The sequence below is a fragment of the Sapajus apella genome, unplaced genomic scaffold (genome assembly GCF_009761245.1).
Source record: "Sapajus apella isolate SASKATOON/1434 unplaced genomic scaffold, GSC_monkey_1.0 scaffold18, whole genome shotgun sequence".
Lineage (NCBI taxonomy): Eukaryota > Metazoa > Chordata > Mammalia > Primates > Cebidae > Sapajus > Sapajus apella.
Genome location: NW_022436958.1, coordinates 15,466,462 through 15,484,203, shown reverse-complemented (window position 1 = coordinate 15,484,203; position 17,742 = coordinate 15,466,462). Strand labels below are relative to the sequence as shown.

General features: G+C 38.3%; 1 protein-coding gene across 50 annotated transcripts in view; it reads left to right on the top strand.

Moving 5' to 3' along the window:
• Positions 1-17,742, top strand: part of NEB (nebulin) — a 204,562-nt gene that overhangs the window by 54,558 nt on the left and 132,262 nt on the right. For all 50 annotated transcript variants that reach the window (XM_032286403.1, XM_032286401.1, XM_032286400.1 and 47 more), the window contains 13 exons: positions 1,124-1,435; positions 2,577-2,783; positions 4,581-4,685; positions 5,801-5,908; positions 7,343-7,654; positions 8,208-8,414; positions 8,892-8,996; positions 9,147-9,254; positions 9,906-10,217; positions 11,488-11,694; positions 14,631-14,735; positions 15,722-15,829; positions 17,315-17,626. In XM_032286403.1, the coding sequence (XP_032142294.1) occupies positions 1,124-1,435; positions 2,577-2,783; positions 4,581-4,685; positions 5,801-5,908; positions 7,343-7,654; positions 8,208-8,414; positions 8,892-8,996; positions 9,147-9,254; positions 9,906-10,217; positions 11,488-11,694; positions 14,631-14,735; positions 15,722-15,829; positions 17,315-17,626 (2,508 nt within the window). The remainder of the gene's footprint in view (positions 1-1,123; positions 1,436-2,576; positions 2,784-4,580; positions 4,686-5,800; positions 5,909-7,342; positions 7,655-8,207; positions 8,415-8,891; positions 8,997-9,146; positions 9,255-9,905; positions 10,218-11,487; positions 11,695-14,630; positions 14,736-15,721; positions 15,830-17,314; positions 17,627-17,742) is intronic.

Below are 17,742 nucleotides of genomic sequence, written 5' to 3'. Positions count from 1 at the left end.
TTTAGGATATAATTTTGGTTCATGTAAATTGATGTCCATTTCATCTGTACCAGAAAAAGTATACACTTCTACTCCTTTCCATCTTTAAAAAACAAAATTTTTAGAAAGCATGCATGCCCTGCAGAGTTCACTGTTACATGCTATCCCAGGGACTAGAATCTTGATTTGAGAAAAGAGAAGAAACCAACCAGGTGTACAGACCACACAGGAGATAGGGGTGTAAAAATGCTACTGCTTTTCTTGGAGGAATGGGACTGAAAATGTCTTTCTCAAAGATCTGCACACAATGCACATCACTATGAAATGCATTTCTAGTTTAAGTAGAGAGTGAAAGTCTATGATACAACTTTATTTATTTATTTTTAGCAACTGCACAGTGCTTTTTCACATGCCTAGAAATTACTTGACTCCTTTTGCCTGCTAAACTCTTGTTTATGAATTAAGGCTTAAATTGCAGGAGCTGAAAGTCTGCAGCGTTTAAGTGGATTTGAATTGTCTTGCATAACAATTGAGGTTTTGACCTGTTATAGGATTGCTCAATCTATATCCCATTGCTGCTTACAGCAGCAAGAGACAGTGGACAGCAGAACTTTGTCCGTTAGGTTTCTATTGATGGGAAAACCCCACAGCAGGTCCTGTCCTTACTGTGGCTCCTTAATTCATTTGCAGCTGTTTCAGCAGTGAGCTTGGAAAGCAGCTGCTGATAAAAGAAGCTGGTGAAGGCCCAGCTGTCTTTCAGCTGGGACCCATATTTGTGACGTAAAAGAACATATTAAATTGAAAACACTCACATCTCTATGAAGCCAAGAGATACTGCTCTTATCTTTAGAATGTGTTATGTTCATATTAAGTGTGAAAATTCAGTTTGTTTTAAATAAAATTCCACATGCAAACCATCTAGGAGTCATAGCAAAGAAAATAAACTGATCTCAAATGTATCATGACATTGGCTTGAAACTCCAATATAAGTTTTCACTGAACCTTTTGGAGGAGGTTGTGGTTTGCATTTTTTGTACACTCTTGAGAAAGTCACAATGTTCTGAGTGTCTTTGTATGTGAATATAATTGTAGCATTAATGTTATCAATGCCTAGGACTTTGCTAACCCAATTCTGCCTCCACAGTATAAATACAAGGAAGCTTATGAGAAGGCAAAGGGAAAGCATGTGGGTTTCAGAAGCCTCCAGGATGATCCCAAGCTTGTCCACTATATGAATGTAGCAAAGTTGCAGTCCGATCGTGAATACAAGAAGAACTATGAGAACACCAAAACCAGCTACCATACCCCTGGGGACATGGTTAGCATCATAGCTGCAAAGATGGCCCAGGATGTTGCCACCAATGTCAACTACAAACAGCCATTGCATCATTACACATACCTACCAGACGCCATGAGTCTTGAGCATACGAGGAATGTCAATCAAATTCAGAGTGATGTAAGTATGTGTAACAACAGACCCAGAGATGTTTGCACTTAAAGGATGATCATTTCTCTCTTTTATTAGACCTCATACTACAGTAAGATATTTGAAAAATTCATTTTAGAATAAACAACCATTACTGAAAGACTACTAAAGGCATAGTAGACAAGCTGTTTTTGCTTGCTTTCTATGCTTATATCATAATCATTAATGTTGTCTTTAATAACTTATGAATGAAAGATAAAAGTATATTCCACTAACTATGAGAGCCACTTTGATTCTCAGCAAGAGAAGATGGATATTCCTGATGGGTTGGCTGCAATGGTGATAGATATAAAATGCAATATAGAAGAATTTTCTATCCTTCCTGAATTTGGGAAAGGTGGGGTTTTATTTTTTTCCTTTATTAACTCAAGGTCACAATGTCTTCCATGTAAATCTATGAGTCATCTAAAATGAACCAGGAAAGATTTATGCTTGCAACATGATTCATGGAGAGCTGCACAGAGAGGTGTTTAACAATCAGGGCGTTTCCTTCTGCAGGAGCCAGATTTCTCTTAGAATTGTCCTCTGTAAAGGGAAGAGCTGTTACATATTTCTTGTCACTTGATGAAATTATTGCTCCCCGGATGAGCTCAGGCACAGCCTAGGTGGACAGTATGGATGTAATTTAGTTTTGGAGCCATCAGTGAAATCAAAAGGAAAGCCCAGTTTATTGTCAGAAGTGACAAAATATTTTCCAGCAGTACCCTTGGAGACCTCGATTCCCTTCTGTGTTGCATAATGCATTCTGAAGCATGGTCATTTCTCTCCATTTTATCAGGCTTCCAGTCTCAAGTAAGAGACTTGAAAAAACCTGCTTTAAGATAAACAACCATTGTGGAAAGTACCAATTTATTGTCAAAAACAACAAAAAATGTTTTTAGCAGTATCCATGAAAATATGTGACTTAGATTCCCTTCTGTGTTGTGTAATGCACTGTAACAACAGAGCAGCTTCTTCTTATTACCACCCTCCAGATAAGCTCTGTGACAGTCAGACATGAGCATGCTGAAGAGTTGCTGTTCCTTTCCCTTGGCTAGCGAGTTTCAGATCCCAGAAACATCCCTTGAATATTCTCCAGGGTATCTTCTCATATGAGCTTACCCTTTTACAGAATGTGTATAAAGACGAGTATAACAGCTTCTTCAAGGGCATCGGATGGATCCCTATTGGTTCCCTGGAGGTTGAGAAGGCCAAGAAAGCAGGCGATGCATTAAATGAGAGGAAGTATCGACAGCACCCAGATACCATCAAGTTCACAAGTGTGCCTGATTCCATGGGCATGGTGTTGGCTCAGCAGAACACAAAGCAGCTAAGTGATGTGAGTGGTTTCCTTTCAAAGGATTTGTCCATAAATAACCCCACATGTCTGAGCCGCTCCACCATCCTTCCTAATTCAATGCATGAGGATGCATCTATGTCAGCAAATAAACTGCTTTCATAGGTACGAGAGAAAGGGCTGACTTCTGAAGCAACTGGGATCTTGAACATGGGAAAAACAGGGAGGCAAAAATGAGGGGCTATACCAAATTCGCTTTGTTTTCCAAATGTAGAGAGCCTGTGCTATTTGTAAGCAGATACACATTATACATATGAAATGACATTATTACTATTATTATCTGTGGCTCTGTCTGAATTGCAAAAGAAGCTATTTATTGTTTTGATTGCAATAGTTCTACCTAGTCATAAAGGGAAGAGGCGTAATGTCCTAATCCCCTTGCATAATAGCTCCATGTTCTGAGAGGCAATCTTAGAATGAGGCCTCTGGGGAGGAGATAAGCAGTTTATTTGCAGTCATCTGGGATCTCATTCTGAGACCATATCTATATGGACTCTTATTCTTTCTGTCAGAAGCTAATTACAATGCTCAGGGCCTCACATGACTTGTTAATTTTAGAGTTCTGTTAAAATGCCTCCACCAGCAAGAGAGGGGTAAGTAAAAAGCAAAGAAAGACTTTTTGTATTTTTAGCCCCAGATTTTGGAAGGTTGGGAACGCTTTCCTTGCCTTGGATTTGAATATCTGTGGATTTTAGCTTCTGCCCCCACATTATCACAGATGTCTAAGGGTTAATTCTATCTTAGGGGTAATACACGGTATAAATTCTTTGATTTATTTTGTACCGAGCGAGATGTCGCTTCTCGTGGTGTTTTTCCAGTTAGCTAGGCAAACTGTACACTCACTATATAAAGTCTTCGCCATCACAATGAATGCCATCAACATCTACCTCGTTACTCAAGCTGGAACTTGGCAGCCACTGTTAACACCTCCCTGTGTGAACTCCCACATCCAGTGCATCTGCTGAGTCAGCTTCCTAAATATCTCTCAGCCAGCCTGCTCCCAACGGCCACCAACCCTACTTCCAGCTTCCGTATGGCTCATGTGGACAACTGCAATAACCTGTTATCTGGACTCCCTGCCTGGGGTCTCAAACAACCACAAAAGCCTGTCTTAAAACACGAATCCAAGCCTGTCCCTTTCATGTGTAAAACCCCTTAGGAACTTCTTGAATGTGAAGTGAAATCTAAACTCATCAACTTCACTGAAAAGACCCTCCTCTCTATGACCCTTCTGCACCTCCTGTCTAATACCGCCCCACCGCACCTCTACCCAGGCACATTCCAGCCCCATGACTTAGACTGCTTTCAGTTCCTCAAGGTGGCCAGGACATTTCCAGCCTCAGGTCCCAAATGCTCTTCCTCTGCCCCGTCTCCAAGTTTGAGCATAAATATTACCTCTGCAGAGTGGCTTTACTGACCATCCTTGTTTCTTTGCTACAATTACTCCATTGACCACACATCACAAATTCTAGTGATAGTTTGTAGTTTACATGTTTTTTTGTCTGTCCCTTTTGTTGGACAATAAGCTCCAATAAGGACAGATCTGCCTTCCTCACCTCTTTAAACACAGAATGTACCATCCTGCCTGGCCCACAGTAAATACTGGTAGAATGAGAACATAATTGCATCTACCAGGGTCCCCTCCCTTATAACAGAGTAGGCATTTGTTTCGTAAATGGAAAACACAATGATAGGCTTCCTTTTTAAAGGTCTCTGTGCTTGATGAAACTTACATGATGTGAGCTAATGATATGTGCTTGCTGCCTCCTTTGCTTTTAGTTGAACTACAAGGTGGAGGGAGAGAAACTGAAGCACAAGTACACTATTGATCCTGAATTGCCTCAGTTTATTCAAGCCAAGGTCAACGCCCTCAACATGAGTGACGTGAGTATTTGGCCCAGTGCTAATATTGCCTATGCGGGCCTCTCCTTTCTGGTTCTTCGTAACTCTTGCCCTGAGAATTGTAGAGGGGGAAATTGAGTGTGAACACAGAGCCTCCACGTTAAACCCTTAACCATACAACATGAGCCTAGGGCCACAATACAATTTTGCCTAATACAGACTTTTCCAAACTATGGGCTGTGACTCATTAGTGGGTTGTAAAGTCAGTCAAGTACATTGTGTCCCATTTAAAAAAAAAAAAAATGGAACATGAGATAGACAAGCTTAGAAAACACAAGAGTGCCTAGTCTGTAGTGTGGAAAATGTTGCTTTTGGCAACTTTTATTTTAATTACTTATGAAAATATCCAGAAAATTTTCGTTTTCTTCACAAATTCTTTTTTTGTATGTAACTAGCCTCTCTCTTGAGTAGTCTAGACACCTAATTGGTGGTAATGTTTAGATCCACTATTATGAATTGTTTCCTTTTCTAAAAAAAGATATTGATAAATCCTAATTTAAAAACATAATCAAACTTGGATAAAATTGTTAATTTCTTAAAAGATGGCTTAGTCATTCTTTCCAATGTTTTTAGGTTCTGTTTCATCTCCATCTATACATTCCTATGCTTTTGGTTCATTTAAATTTTTTTCTAATTTTATAAGTAATATTTAAGCAGTAAGATCAATAAAAGCTGAGTTGTACTACATCTGTATTTTTAGTTTTGGTATTCATATCTTTCCATAAGCTTGAAATACTTCATTGCAAGAATATTTTTCCCAAAAGTATTATATATTATAGAAAAGTTGGAAAATATAGAAAATTATGCAAAATAAATGAAAACCTTCTGTTATCCAACAGTCAAAGCATTACCTTTCTGTTGCATTGTTATGAAAAATATACATTTTTTGATCAGTTGAGATTATACTGTGTAAACAGTTTACTAATCCTTTTAAATAAAATCTAATATATATGTAAAAGACAAATAGTCCTAACTTTGTAGATTGTCTTAATAGAAATGGATCTATTATGACATGTTTTATAAGAAATATTTTGGCATTCTGTTTCATTCCTCTTTTAATGTTGTCAAATAATCAAATAACCTCTACTTTTTTGAAGGCTTATTATAAAGCAGATTGGAAGAAAACTCTTGCCAAGGGCTATGATTTGAGACCAGATGCCATCCCAATTGTTGCTGCAAAAAGTTCAAGGAATATTGCTAGTGATGTAAGTCTTATTTAAAAGTAGGAAACTTTCTGTCTATCTAAAAGACTTCAGGAGTTCAAGACCAGCCTGGGCAACATAGCAAGACCCTGTGTCTATAGAAATAAAAACAAATTAGCCAGGTGTGGTGGTGTGTACCTATAGTCCCAACTATTTGAGAGACTGAGATGGGAGAATCTCTTGAACCCAGGAGTTTGAGGCTGCAGTGAGCTGTAATTGTACCACTACACTCCAGCTTGGGTGACCAAGTGAGATCCTGTCTCTAAAAAAGGAAAAAAAAAAATCTATATGTGATATGTAAGACTGTATCAACTGCATGAACAATCAAGTAAAGAAATTATAATATAAAAATATTTTCTAAAATCCTGATTGCCAATTACATTGTTTATATTGCTTCACTTAAAATATTTTTCACATATTTGAAAGTTTAATAAAGCTGTTACAAAGAAGAAAATTCTTTTTTAAAAACTGTGAAGTATTTGAAATTTTCATTACTATCATTAGGAACTTAAACACTTTTTATTTGGATTTTGTCACAGAAAAAGTCATGATATACTAAAATAACACTAAATTAGAAAAGTCTCCAAGTATTTTAAAAGAATACAACATTTTAATTTTATAATTTCCACAAAGAAAAAAATTCATGGAAATAGAAACATGGAAAACCAGAAAAAATATTTTGCTAATTCTTTGTGGTTTTCCATATTTCTAGTTCCATGGATTACATAACAGGATTTTAGTTAATTACTTTAAGTTAATTACATAACAGGATTTTAATTATTTTTTTTTACAAATTAAGTTATATTCCTATATGAATTGACATAATAAACACCTTGATAGAGCAAAAACACATTAATTTCAAGATTAATACACTAATTTGTATTAGGGCTGAAATGTACTCATAATTATGCAAATACTTTTTAAGTTAATACAAATTAATAATGGAAATACGATAATAAAAAAGCATACATTAGCCAGACATGGTGGCTCACACATCTAATCGTAGCACTTTGGGAAGCTGAGGAGGGAGAACCCCTTGAGCCCAGGAGTTGGAGGCTGCAGGGAGTCATGACTGCACACCACTGCACTCTAGCCTGGGGGACAGAGCAAGACCGTGTCTCAAAATAAATAAATAAAAGTGTATATCAAATGCGTAATAAACTTCTCAGGAACCTTTGGGTATATTCAAATAATCTACTTATGAAGAGTGTAAATATAAACTATCCCATTATTCCATTCTTAATGATCTCTCCAGAGCAGTTCTCAAGATGAGCCATTAAAAATATTTTGCTAATTGTTTATTTTAAAGTATGAAAAAAACTTAGATGTTATCTAGATTCAGACTGAATTTAGCTTTTGCTTAATGTGTTGTATAAATTAGGTTTATATCAAACTGCTATGCTTTCCAACTTTTGTTTGTCCTTTGTTTTCAAATAGTGCAAATATAAGGAGGCCTATGAGAAAGCCAAAGGCAAGCAAATTGGATTTCTCAGCCTTCAGGATGATCCTAAACTGGTTCACTACATGAATGTGGCCAAAATGCAGTCTGATCGTGAGTACAAAAAGGGCTATGAAGCCAGCAAGACCAAGTACCACACACCTCTGGATATGGTCAGTGTGACAGCTGCGAAGAAATCTCAGGAGGTTGCCACTAATGCCAACTACAGACAGCCATACCACAACTATACTCTCCTGCCTGACGCCTTGAATGTGGAGCACTCCAGGAATGCCATGCAGATTCAGAGTGATGTATGTACTGGTTATCAAGTTGTCATCCATTTCTAATGGGTGGGAGGGAAAAATAGGAACCACTTACTGCATCCCAGACCTGGCCACACTCACTGTAATTAAGGATCCCCTCCAAAACTGGGAGTTTTAGGATTTCACTCATTTGAACTATAGGTAGTTTTGTTGTTAATTTTTTATATATGCGTACATATATATTTAAAATATTGGTGTTAGACCCAAACATATGATGTTGTCTATGAAAAATTAGGAGATTCAAATGGGTGTTATATAATTTTCCTTCCAGGGTGAAATTCTGTTAATTTTTCTTTTCCTCAAGAAAGTTAACTTTTTAAAGGAATTGCTGGGTCAGAATTTCCTGTTCAAAACCACCATGAATGCAATCACTTTTATAACTAATTTCTTCTGAAAGACTGTAGGAAGTAAAAAGCAGATTTTTTTCCCCTGCCCATCTTCCCTTTTTCCTTTTTGATTGTAAGTAAATCATGTAGCCAAAGAAACCCAAGCCCTGACTCTTTCTGAAATGAAAAATGTTTTTTTGTTTTTCATTGTAAAGAATCTGTACAAATCTGACTTCACCAATTGGATGAAAGGGATTGGCTGGGTCCCCATAGAGTCCCTGGAGGTGGAGAAGGCAAAGAAAGCAGGAGAGATTCTTAGTGAGAAGAAGTATCGCCAGCACCCCGAGAAGCTAAAGTTCACATACGCCATGGACACAATGGAACAGGCACTTAACAAGAGTAACAAACTGAACATGGACAAGGTAAGGACTCACCTGCTAGCCTCGCCCAGGGAACCCTCATGGTGCTCACGCCATTGAGCCTGGAAATGCCCCCCATCATCTCCTTCAGTGTTTCTATCTTTCTGATCGTCTTGGTGGTGTTGGTAGGAGGACTCTGTTGCTTCCATCATGTTGAGAGTGTTCTCTTTCATAGTGACCCCCCTCAGGTCATCTCCCAATAGCATGTTACGAATGTGACAGAACCACAAAACTCTACCGAGTTGTGCAGAGGAGGCAAGATGGTATTTGATGCTTTGGTGGTAGAGGGTTCCCTTATTCAATAATGTTTTTTTCTCATTGTATATTTAGTTTACTCGGCCCATCTTTTTGTTATTTCATCCATTTCTCTAATACCACATTTAACCTCTTCTACCATGGAAATGCCAATCTCTTCCCGTTGCTAGCATTGAGGTAAACTTGTCCTGCTGTAAAATCATGCACCTGACTTTCTCATTGCAGAGGCTCTACACTGAAAAATGGAACAAGGACAAGACCACCATTCATGTCATGCCAGACACACCAGATATTTTACTCTCCAGAGTAAACCAAATCACCATGAGTGATGTAAGTAGATTAACAACAGCAAAAGCTGGGGAGAAGGGTAAAGGGAACTGATACTTATGTCTGTCTTCTACATGCCAACCACTTTGTAGTTGGGACCTCTGTTCTAACCCCAATAACAAGATGCTGTTGTTTTTCTATTTTATTGTTTAGAAACTGTACAAAGCTGGCTGGGAAGAGGAAAAGAAGAAAGGATATGATCTAAGGCCTGATGCCATTGCAATTAAGGCTGCAAGAGCCTCTAGAGACATTGCCAGTGATGTAAGTGCTTCCACTGGACCTTTTTGGGGATGAGCAAGTAAGAACAAATGTGTCAAGCTTGTGTGCATGTAGGAGCTGTGGTCAGCTTTACTCAGGGTTGGTGGGAATGCTATCCCATGTGACGTACAAGACACCTCCCTTCCCCCCATCCTAGCACCCTCTAATCATCTGTTCATTAATTAATGTAAATAGTGACTGAGTCTTGTTAAAATAAGTAGCCTTTAGAGTATTCAAGTTATTTACAGACAATTCTAAGCAAATGTAAAGATGCAATCTACGTTTTATCCAGGAGGCCCATGGCCAGTCTCTCTCCTGAATTTAAAGATGCACCATGAAAAATCATGCCTGCAGCCTTTTTTGTCATTCAGACAGATGAGTGGGGAAATCTGCTTTCTAAATCTCTCTAAACCAATTTATTTTCAGATCTCTTCATATAACTCTAAGGTTATTTTCTTTCCATGAACTCAAGTCTGGGGGAAAAAAACTGAAGTAAAAAGAGTTTGCTCCCTGCCCCTCACGATGCGTCCCTGTCTAATTTGAGAGTAGCTCTAAAACCCTTCACCTAAGACAAAGCTAATGTCATGTAGCGAATGGTACTTTGTTCTCTTTCTTTCACCATTTTCATTGTCACAATTTCTTCTCTGTCCACAGTACAAATACAAACAAGCCTATGAACAAGCCAAAGGGAAACACATTGGCTTCCGGAGCCTGGAAGATGACCCCAAGCTGGTGCACTTCATGCAAGTGGCCAAGATGCAGTCAGACCGGGAATACAAGAAGGCATACGAGAAATCCAAGACCTCCTTCCACACCCCGGTGGACATGCTCAGTGTGGTAGCAGCCAAGAAGTCTCAGGAAGTAGCCACCAACACCAACTACAGGAACGTGATCCATACCTACAACATGCTTCCTGATGCCATGAACTTTGAATTGGCCAAAAATATGATGCAGATTCAAAGTGATGTATGTGAAAGCCACAACATTTGCAGAGCATTTACTCTGGATAATAAGCAATCATGAATGACCATAAGTAATAACATTTTGAAAATCCTGAAAGAAATTCTTCTGCAATTTCCCACAGAGTGTTTCATTTGTTACCTTAGATTGAATTCATGTCTTTTAGCAAAAGGAGATCAATTCTAGAAAGACGTCTTTTCTGCTGTTGTTGGTGTGAACATTGTTGGATTCTGAATACCACGACAGCAAATGGAACTTCGTTTCACAAAGAATGTAGTGAAGGACATATGTCTAGCAAAGATGGTCAAAAGCATATTAGGCTTTTAATAGAGGAATGAAAGGAAAAGAAATCGGATAACCTGATAGCTCAGGCCCCCTCCCCAACCCCCCAACCGGCTTTCATTCCACCACTTCTAACCTTGCAGATCTTACTGATGAAATTTTGAGGAGGTGATGGCTGAGGCCGTTTTTGGAATAAATATAAGGAAGACAGTATAGAGCCAAGAATTTAGCTAAAGAGGCCATTTGATGGTTGGAGAGCTGAATTAAGTTACAAACCCAAAGCAGACCACACCAAGCCTACATTTCTCTTTGGGAATGTGAAGGCTGAGCTATTAATTGCCAGGGAATAAAAAGAGTTTGCTCCCTTTCCCTCACCAGTGCCTCCCTCTCTAATTTTAGAGAGGCTCTAAAACCCTTCATCTAAGACAAAGCTAAGTCTTTACATAGTGTCTGAATGAAAGCAACCATGATACAGTTTTAGAGAGAGATGTCAAAGCAGAGGGGCAAACAATGAAATTTACACAAAGTACCAGGAAAGTTTCTGGCATACCTGAGGGAATTGTAACAGGGGTGGGTGATCAAAGATGGCATAAGAGAAACATGGGGTTTCCATGGTCATCTGTTAACCAAGGGGACTTGGGAATTTTTGTGAGAAAGGTCAGCATTGTCACCTTTCTCAAGGAAATAACAGTCACCTGGCAGATGAATCTATGTGGTACTCCTTAGTACTTTTTCATTATGAAGACATTGAGAAAAGTCACAAAGACATTTCTGCTTATTTTTAATTTATCCTGCAAGGAAATATAAAAAAGATGAAAGCTTAGGGAGGAAGTGGATGAAATTCAACATACTGTTGGTTGAATACCAATATTCCACCAAATATTGAAGTGGAAAAATTACAGAAAAGTTATAAATGAAGTGGAAGTTACAGAATATTAAGCACACACTTGGAATCCTTGGGAAGCTTTAAGATTTAATTTTGCGTCTTTTGCAGAATCAGTACAAGGCCGACTATGCTGACTTCATGAAGGGCATTGGATGGCTCCCTCTGGGCTCCCTGGAAGCGGAGAAAAACAAGAAAGCCATGGAGATTATTAGTGAAAAGAAGTACCGCCAGCACCCAGACACTTTGAAGTATTCCACACTGATGGACTCAATGAACATGGTTTTGGCCCAGAATAATGCAAAAATTATGAACGAAGTAAGTCTTTCAATAATGCAGTGTTTCATGTGCATCAGAGAGAATCCAGGTATAACTTATATTTAATCCACAGGTTTTGCTAATAGTTATAGGGCATCATACTTGAGGTTATTTTACCTAGAAAAATAGTCTTGGGATTAAAAAAAAAAGATAGGAATTATTTCTAACTAGTGGTCTGCATATTTCCATGAACCATCCTATCTTATTGACATAATCAAATAAATAGGGACTCTTTCTTTTGCTGCAGCAGCTGAAAATGAGTCCTGTTTGTATAAGGTGAGGTTGAATAGACATTCATGACACTGAATCAGCAGATTCCCTGGTGACAGCTTTTGTTGCAAACCACCTCCCCCCACAACCCCAGCTTCCTTACTGCTTTGATGGGATCAAAGAAAATTCCAAGATTAATGGATGTAGCAGCATTTCAAACTGGGACCTTCTCTGGGCAATCTTGAGGGCAATTGTTCTACATCAGTATTGCCTTGGTTCATTAATTATTCCAGCTTTTAGAAAAGCCTTGCTCTATTTTTACATTGATTTGCAATAAGAGATCAAGACCAACAAGTACAATCAATCTTGAACATCTGCTTTTGAAGTTAAAAATAATAAAATAACTGCAGCAGCACTGGTGGATCAAAATCAGAAATGCCTTTGATTAACATAATACAGAAAAAGATTATTTAGATCTAAACATGAAACAGTTGCAGAAAATAATGGCCCTAGTTGTGCTAGAAAGATAAAGCTATATTATGCTAATTCATGGCGTAAACCCCCTAGAGTCTTCAGATAATTGAAAGATTTGTGCAGATCAACCTCCTTGAAAGGGACCTGCCTAAAAGACAAGGCACAAGCCTCTGTGCCTCTTTTACGATTCAAATCTAAACTATCATGAGCATATAGATATTTTTCAGTGTTAGTGATTAACATTTCAGGATAATGATGCCAAGATGAGAATCATAGAACCAGCACGCACTGGTACTGAGAGACATGTTGGTGATCATCAAGGTGAATCGCAGATTCATTGCAAAATTGAGAAAAGAACAGCCCAGAGAAGCAGAGCACCTCCCCGAAGGGCACACAGCAGGTCAACAGCAGGGTCTGGATTGGAACAGGGATTCTGATAACTAGGCACTGCTCTTTCCACTAGCATTTCACTGTCCAATACTATTACTACTAGCCACATATGTTGATTTATATTTATATTAATTAATATTAACAATTCAGATTCTCATTCACATTAGCTACATCAATCAACTTATGTGGCTAGATTCTACCACCCTGGATTATGCAGAATATTTCCATCATTGCAGAAAGTTCTGTTGTATAGTGCTGGTCTAAAACAAGGTTCAGAAAACAACTGTATTTATAAATTAAGTTTTATAATAACACAACCACAGCTATTTGTTTGCATATGGTCTCTGGTTGCTTTTGAACTACAACAACAGAGTTGAGTAGCTAATGACAGATTGTGCAGCCCATAAAGCCTGAAATTTAACAAATTTCTGTCTATACAGAAAAAAAATGGCCAACCTCTATTCCAGAAGAATGTTATGCTTAATTAAGACTGGCTAAAACAAAGAGATAACATTTTTCATCTACTGCATTTGCAAAAATTAGAAAGCTATATTACACACAGTATCTGTAAGGGAGTTTCTGTTAAAGTAAACGTTTAATGGGCAATTTGTTAATGTTTGTAAAAATTAAAAATTCAGGTATCATTACCCTATAGAAATCCTTATGTATGTGTGCAGAGATACATAGACATACATATACACAAGACTATGTTTTGCATTTTAGGGTTTTTGAAAGGAGATGCTGAGATGAAAATTGGGGTACAGAGTATTTTTGGGGGATTCTAGTCCTTGGGAGGAAAGGACGAGGCAGGTGGAGAAGCTGAAGAGTGATGCTGGTATAACAAAGTCTTGGCCAGTCCCACAGAGGGCTCTCAAGTGTCTCTGTCAGTAGAGACATGCACTGAACTGAAATGGCTAGATCTGTGTACCTCCACTTCGATGAGTTGTTGGATGCGGTTATCTGGGAAGGGCATGCTCTTGAGTGAGACAGCTGATGACTACAGACTGTTTGCCAAAAGGTGGGGCATCAGGTCCTTCCTTGAATGGGTATATTGGTGGCATATCTCCATGTCCACCACAAGGATCATGACATTGCTTGTAGCAGAAAAAGGCTAGAGACTATTAATTAAATATTCATCAACAGAGAACTAACTTGTTAAATCAATTAGATTGTACCTCCTAATGAAATCTTATATAGCTCTCTAAATGAATGAAGCAAATTATTGTAAGAAGGTTCAAAGATATCTGACCTATATTATTAAATTAAAAAGCAAGGTGTAGAACATGGCTTCATTTGTGTTTTAAAAGTATCATATGTATTTTTATTAATATGCACAGAAAATTTTAGGAGGCAAATGTCATCTCCATGCTGTAAGATAAGGGGAAAAAGCATTTTTACTTTCCATTGTATATCCTCTTTGCTGTATTGTTTTAATAAGCAACACTTCCATTAAAATTTTTTGGGCCAGGTGCAGTGGCTCCCACCTGTAATACTAGCACTTTGGGAGGCTGAGGCAGGTGGATCGCTTGAGCTCAGGAGTTTGAAACCAGCCTGGGCAACATAGCAAAAACCCGTCTCTATGAAAAATATAAAAATCAGCCAGGCTTGGTAGCACATGCCTGTAGTCCCACTTACTCAGGAGGCTGAGGTGGGAGGGTGGATTGTTTGAGCCTGGGAGGTGGAGGTTGCAGTGAGCCATAACTGTGCCACTGCATTCCAGCCTGGGTGACAGCACAAGACCCTGTCTCAAATAAATAAATAAATACCTAGTTAGATATTGCTATATATGCACAATGATATGTATGTACTAACTGAGCTTCTTTTAAGATTTTAAACACTAATTTACGCTGTTTTTTTCCTAGCATCTCTACAAACAAGCATGGGAGGCTGATAAAACCAAAGTACACATCATGCCTGATATCCCTCAGATTATTTTGGCAAAGGCAAATGCAATTAATATGAGTGATGTAAGTATAGTTCCCCCCGTTTTCATCTTTCTCTCCAGCAGATTTGAACCAGTAAGAACAAATGAACTGACATCTCTCTCAATTATAAGAGTGAATGTTTAAAAAATAATGGTGGAAATCCACACATGAGACTGTTTCTCTTTCTAATCTTCCTTCATGGAGTTGCAGTAGGGCTGTCGATGGGGTTGGGTCAAGCAGTTAAAAATTTGAAGGGTGATGTTGTCCTAGGGGCAGGCACTCATTAAATTGAGAGATTTGGCAGAAAGAAGAGAGGCTCGGGGGCCAGGAGAAGAGAAAAAGGAAATGAGAGTCCTAGGATTTTGTTCTTAAAGAGCCTTTCCATCAAACTTTTAAGATGTTCTAAAGAAAGGGTTAAATGGAAAGGGAAGAAAAACATTTTGGAGAATTTGGGGCAAACCCCAAAACAAGGAATGTACAACACTTGTTAGAAAATGCTTTGATGTTTATTTCATTTCCTTTTTTGTCCTAATCATAGTTGCTAGGAAATCCTCTAATCCTACCCATTTTTTTTTCTTATCTTTGTTTGAATTCCACAGAGATGTGGACTAGCTGACCTTTTTTAAAAAAATATATAGATTCCACATTATTATACAAATAAAAGGGTTGATTATAAAACTGAAGTTTTCTTTTGATGTAAGAACATGGCTGTTTTGTAGTGTTCTTTTAACTCTTATTTGCATCAGTGAGAATCTTTGGGACTTTCACATTTTTAAAGTATATTTACAACCTAATAGAGACCAGTAACTTTTAGTTTTTCTGGTAGTTTCTTGAAAATATGTTTGAGTTTGTTATAGATTTTTCTTCAAACACAGATACGATACTTGTAGGAACATTCAGCCACTGACACACCAATGAAGCATTCTCCTCAAAACAAAAAAAGATGCCACAGTGCTAGTTTACTCTTCTAAAATAAGTCCAGGCTTTCATATTTAGAAGAAAACTCATCCCTTCACCTCTCTTTACAGAAACTCTACAAACTTTCCTTGGAAGAGTCTAAAAAGAAAGGCTACGATCTCAGGCCTGATGCAATTTCTATCAAAGCTGCCAAGGCGTCAAGAGATATTGCAAGTGATGTAAGTCTGAAGGAAAGCAGTCACCTGATTCGGGGTTTCTAAGGAACCAAAATAATAAGGGCTGAGTTCTGGAAACACTGAGTGGACACAATATGAAAAGCAGTGGATTTCACTGTCTGTGAATGCCTCTTAACCTTGCTTTAGTGTTTTCTCTGATATTTCTGAAAAAACACCAAGCTAACCACATTATGACCCTCATAGATGTCAGCTCCCTGAATCATGAGATCTAGGGAAACTTAATTTGAATCTGTCACCAAGGCTATGGCTTATAGAAATTCGAAGTCATCTAAACTTTGTTGGTGAAAGGCTTGTGTTGTTCTTGCCTCCTGTTTCTTCAGATCTGACTTCCTAACAGGATGCTCGTGTATGCAAGGGTGCTGATCATTTGGGCTCATGATAGGTGATAGTAAATAATCAGGAATTTCTGCAAACCAGTTGTTAAACCATTGGTACCTTGATATTGGCTATAATGGGTGAATTTACATGACAGAAACTGGCAAACACTACAAAGTAAGGCTTCCCCCCACCCCCAGCAAAAAGCAGGAGTACCAGCACATCACTGTCATAATATGCCACCTATATGAAACTCAATTCTTTCATTTGGTTGCTTCCACAAGAAATCCACTCACAGGGAGCATTTAGTGACTTGGAGGTCCTGGGAGGAGCACATTTCAGAACACTTGTCCCTTGGTCACCCAGCAGTTTTACTTTCTCTTTCCTCTTGTATCTTTGTTCTTCATCTTCCCTACCTATCCAGCCCATCCCACTCTCTCTTATTATCCTGAGACCTCCAAATTCTTCTCCCCTCTATTATATTGGAGTAATTTGGCTCTACTACCTTCTGCCGTCAACTTGCACACTCAACCCCCACAAGGAGATAGGCAGAAAAAGAAGCTCTTCATGGATCAAGATCTGCCCTCTATAGAAGAAAGTTGGGATGATAAATAGTTCAGTTTCTTCCCCATTATAGCAGTTTAGAGAGTCTTAAAGAAAAAGGAGCTCCACAAATATAAAGCTATTCAAAAATTACACAGTGTGTCTCATAATTGAACCTATTCTCACGAGTAAATGACTGACAGGATGATTTCTTAGGACAGCACTAAGAGAAATTTTCTGTTTTTTGCTTTTTAAAACTTTCTGTATTATTACCTACTAAAGTCCTCTTAGCACTAATGGCAAAGTACATATGTAAGTCAGTATGATGCATCATCACAAGATCTGGGTTCTAATTCTCAGTGGCCTCAGCAAGTTGCTAAGCTCCTTGGGTCTCAGCTTATTCATCCATAAAATGAGGGCAGTAATAAGAACTTTGCCATCTACCTCACAAGGGAAAGTTGTATTAAGTTACACCAATAAATATGAAAAAATATGTTTTTGAACTGTAGAGCTCTATACAAATGTTTTAATGAAATATAGCATATTGACACTAGACTGATTTTTAGTCAAAGGAATTGCTCTGTGTAAAAACTCACATTTTCTTCACAGTATAAATACAAATACAATTATGAAAAAGGGAAGGGGAAAATGGTTGGTTTCCGCAGTCTTGAGGATGATCCCAAATTAGTCCATTCCATGCAAGTGGCTAAGATGCAATCTGATCGGGAGTACAAGAAAAACTATGAGAACACAAAGACCAGCTACCACACGCCTGCCGACATGCTCAGTGTCACAGCTGCCAAGGATGCCCAAGCCAACATCACCAACACTAACTACAAGCACCTGATTCACCAGTACATCCTCCTTCCAGATGCAATGAACATTGAGCTGACAAGGAATATGAATCGCATACAGAGTGATGTAAGCCTCTCTTCTACTTGGGTGATGGTTGGAATCCTAGCATGGGAAGGGAGATTCACAATCTGTTTACCTGCCATGCTTTTGTATCTAAATGGATAAGATAAAGTAGAATTTAC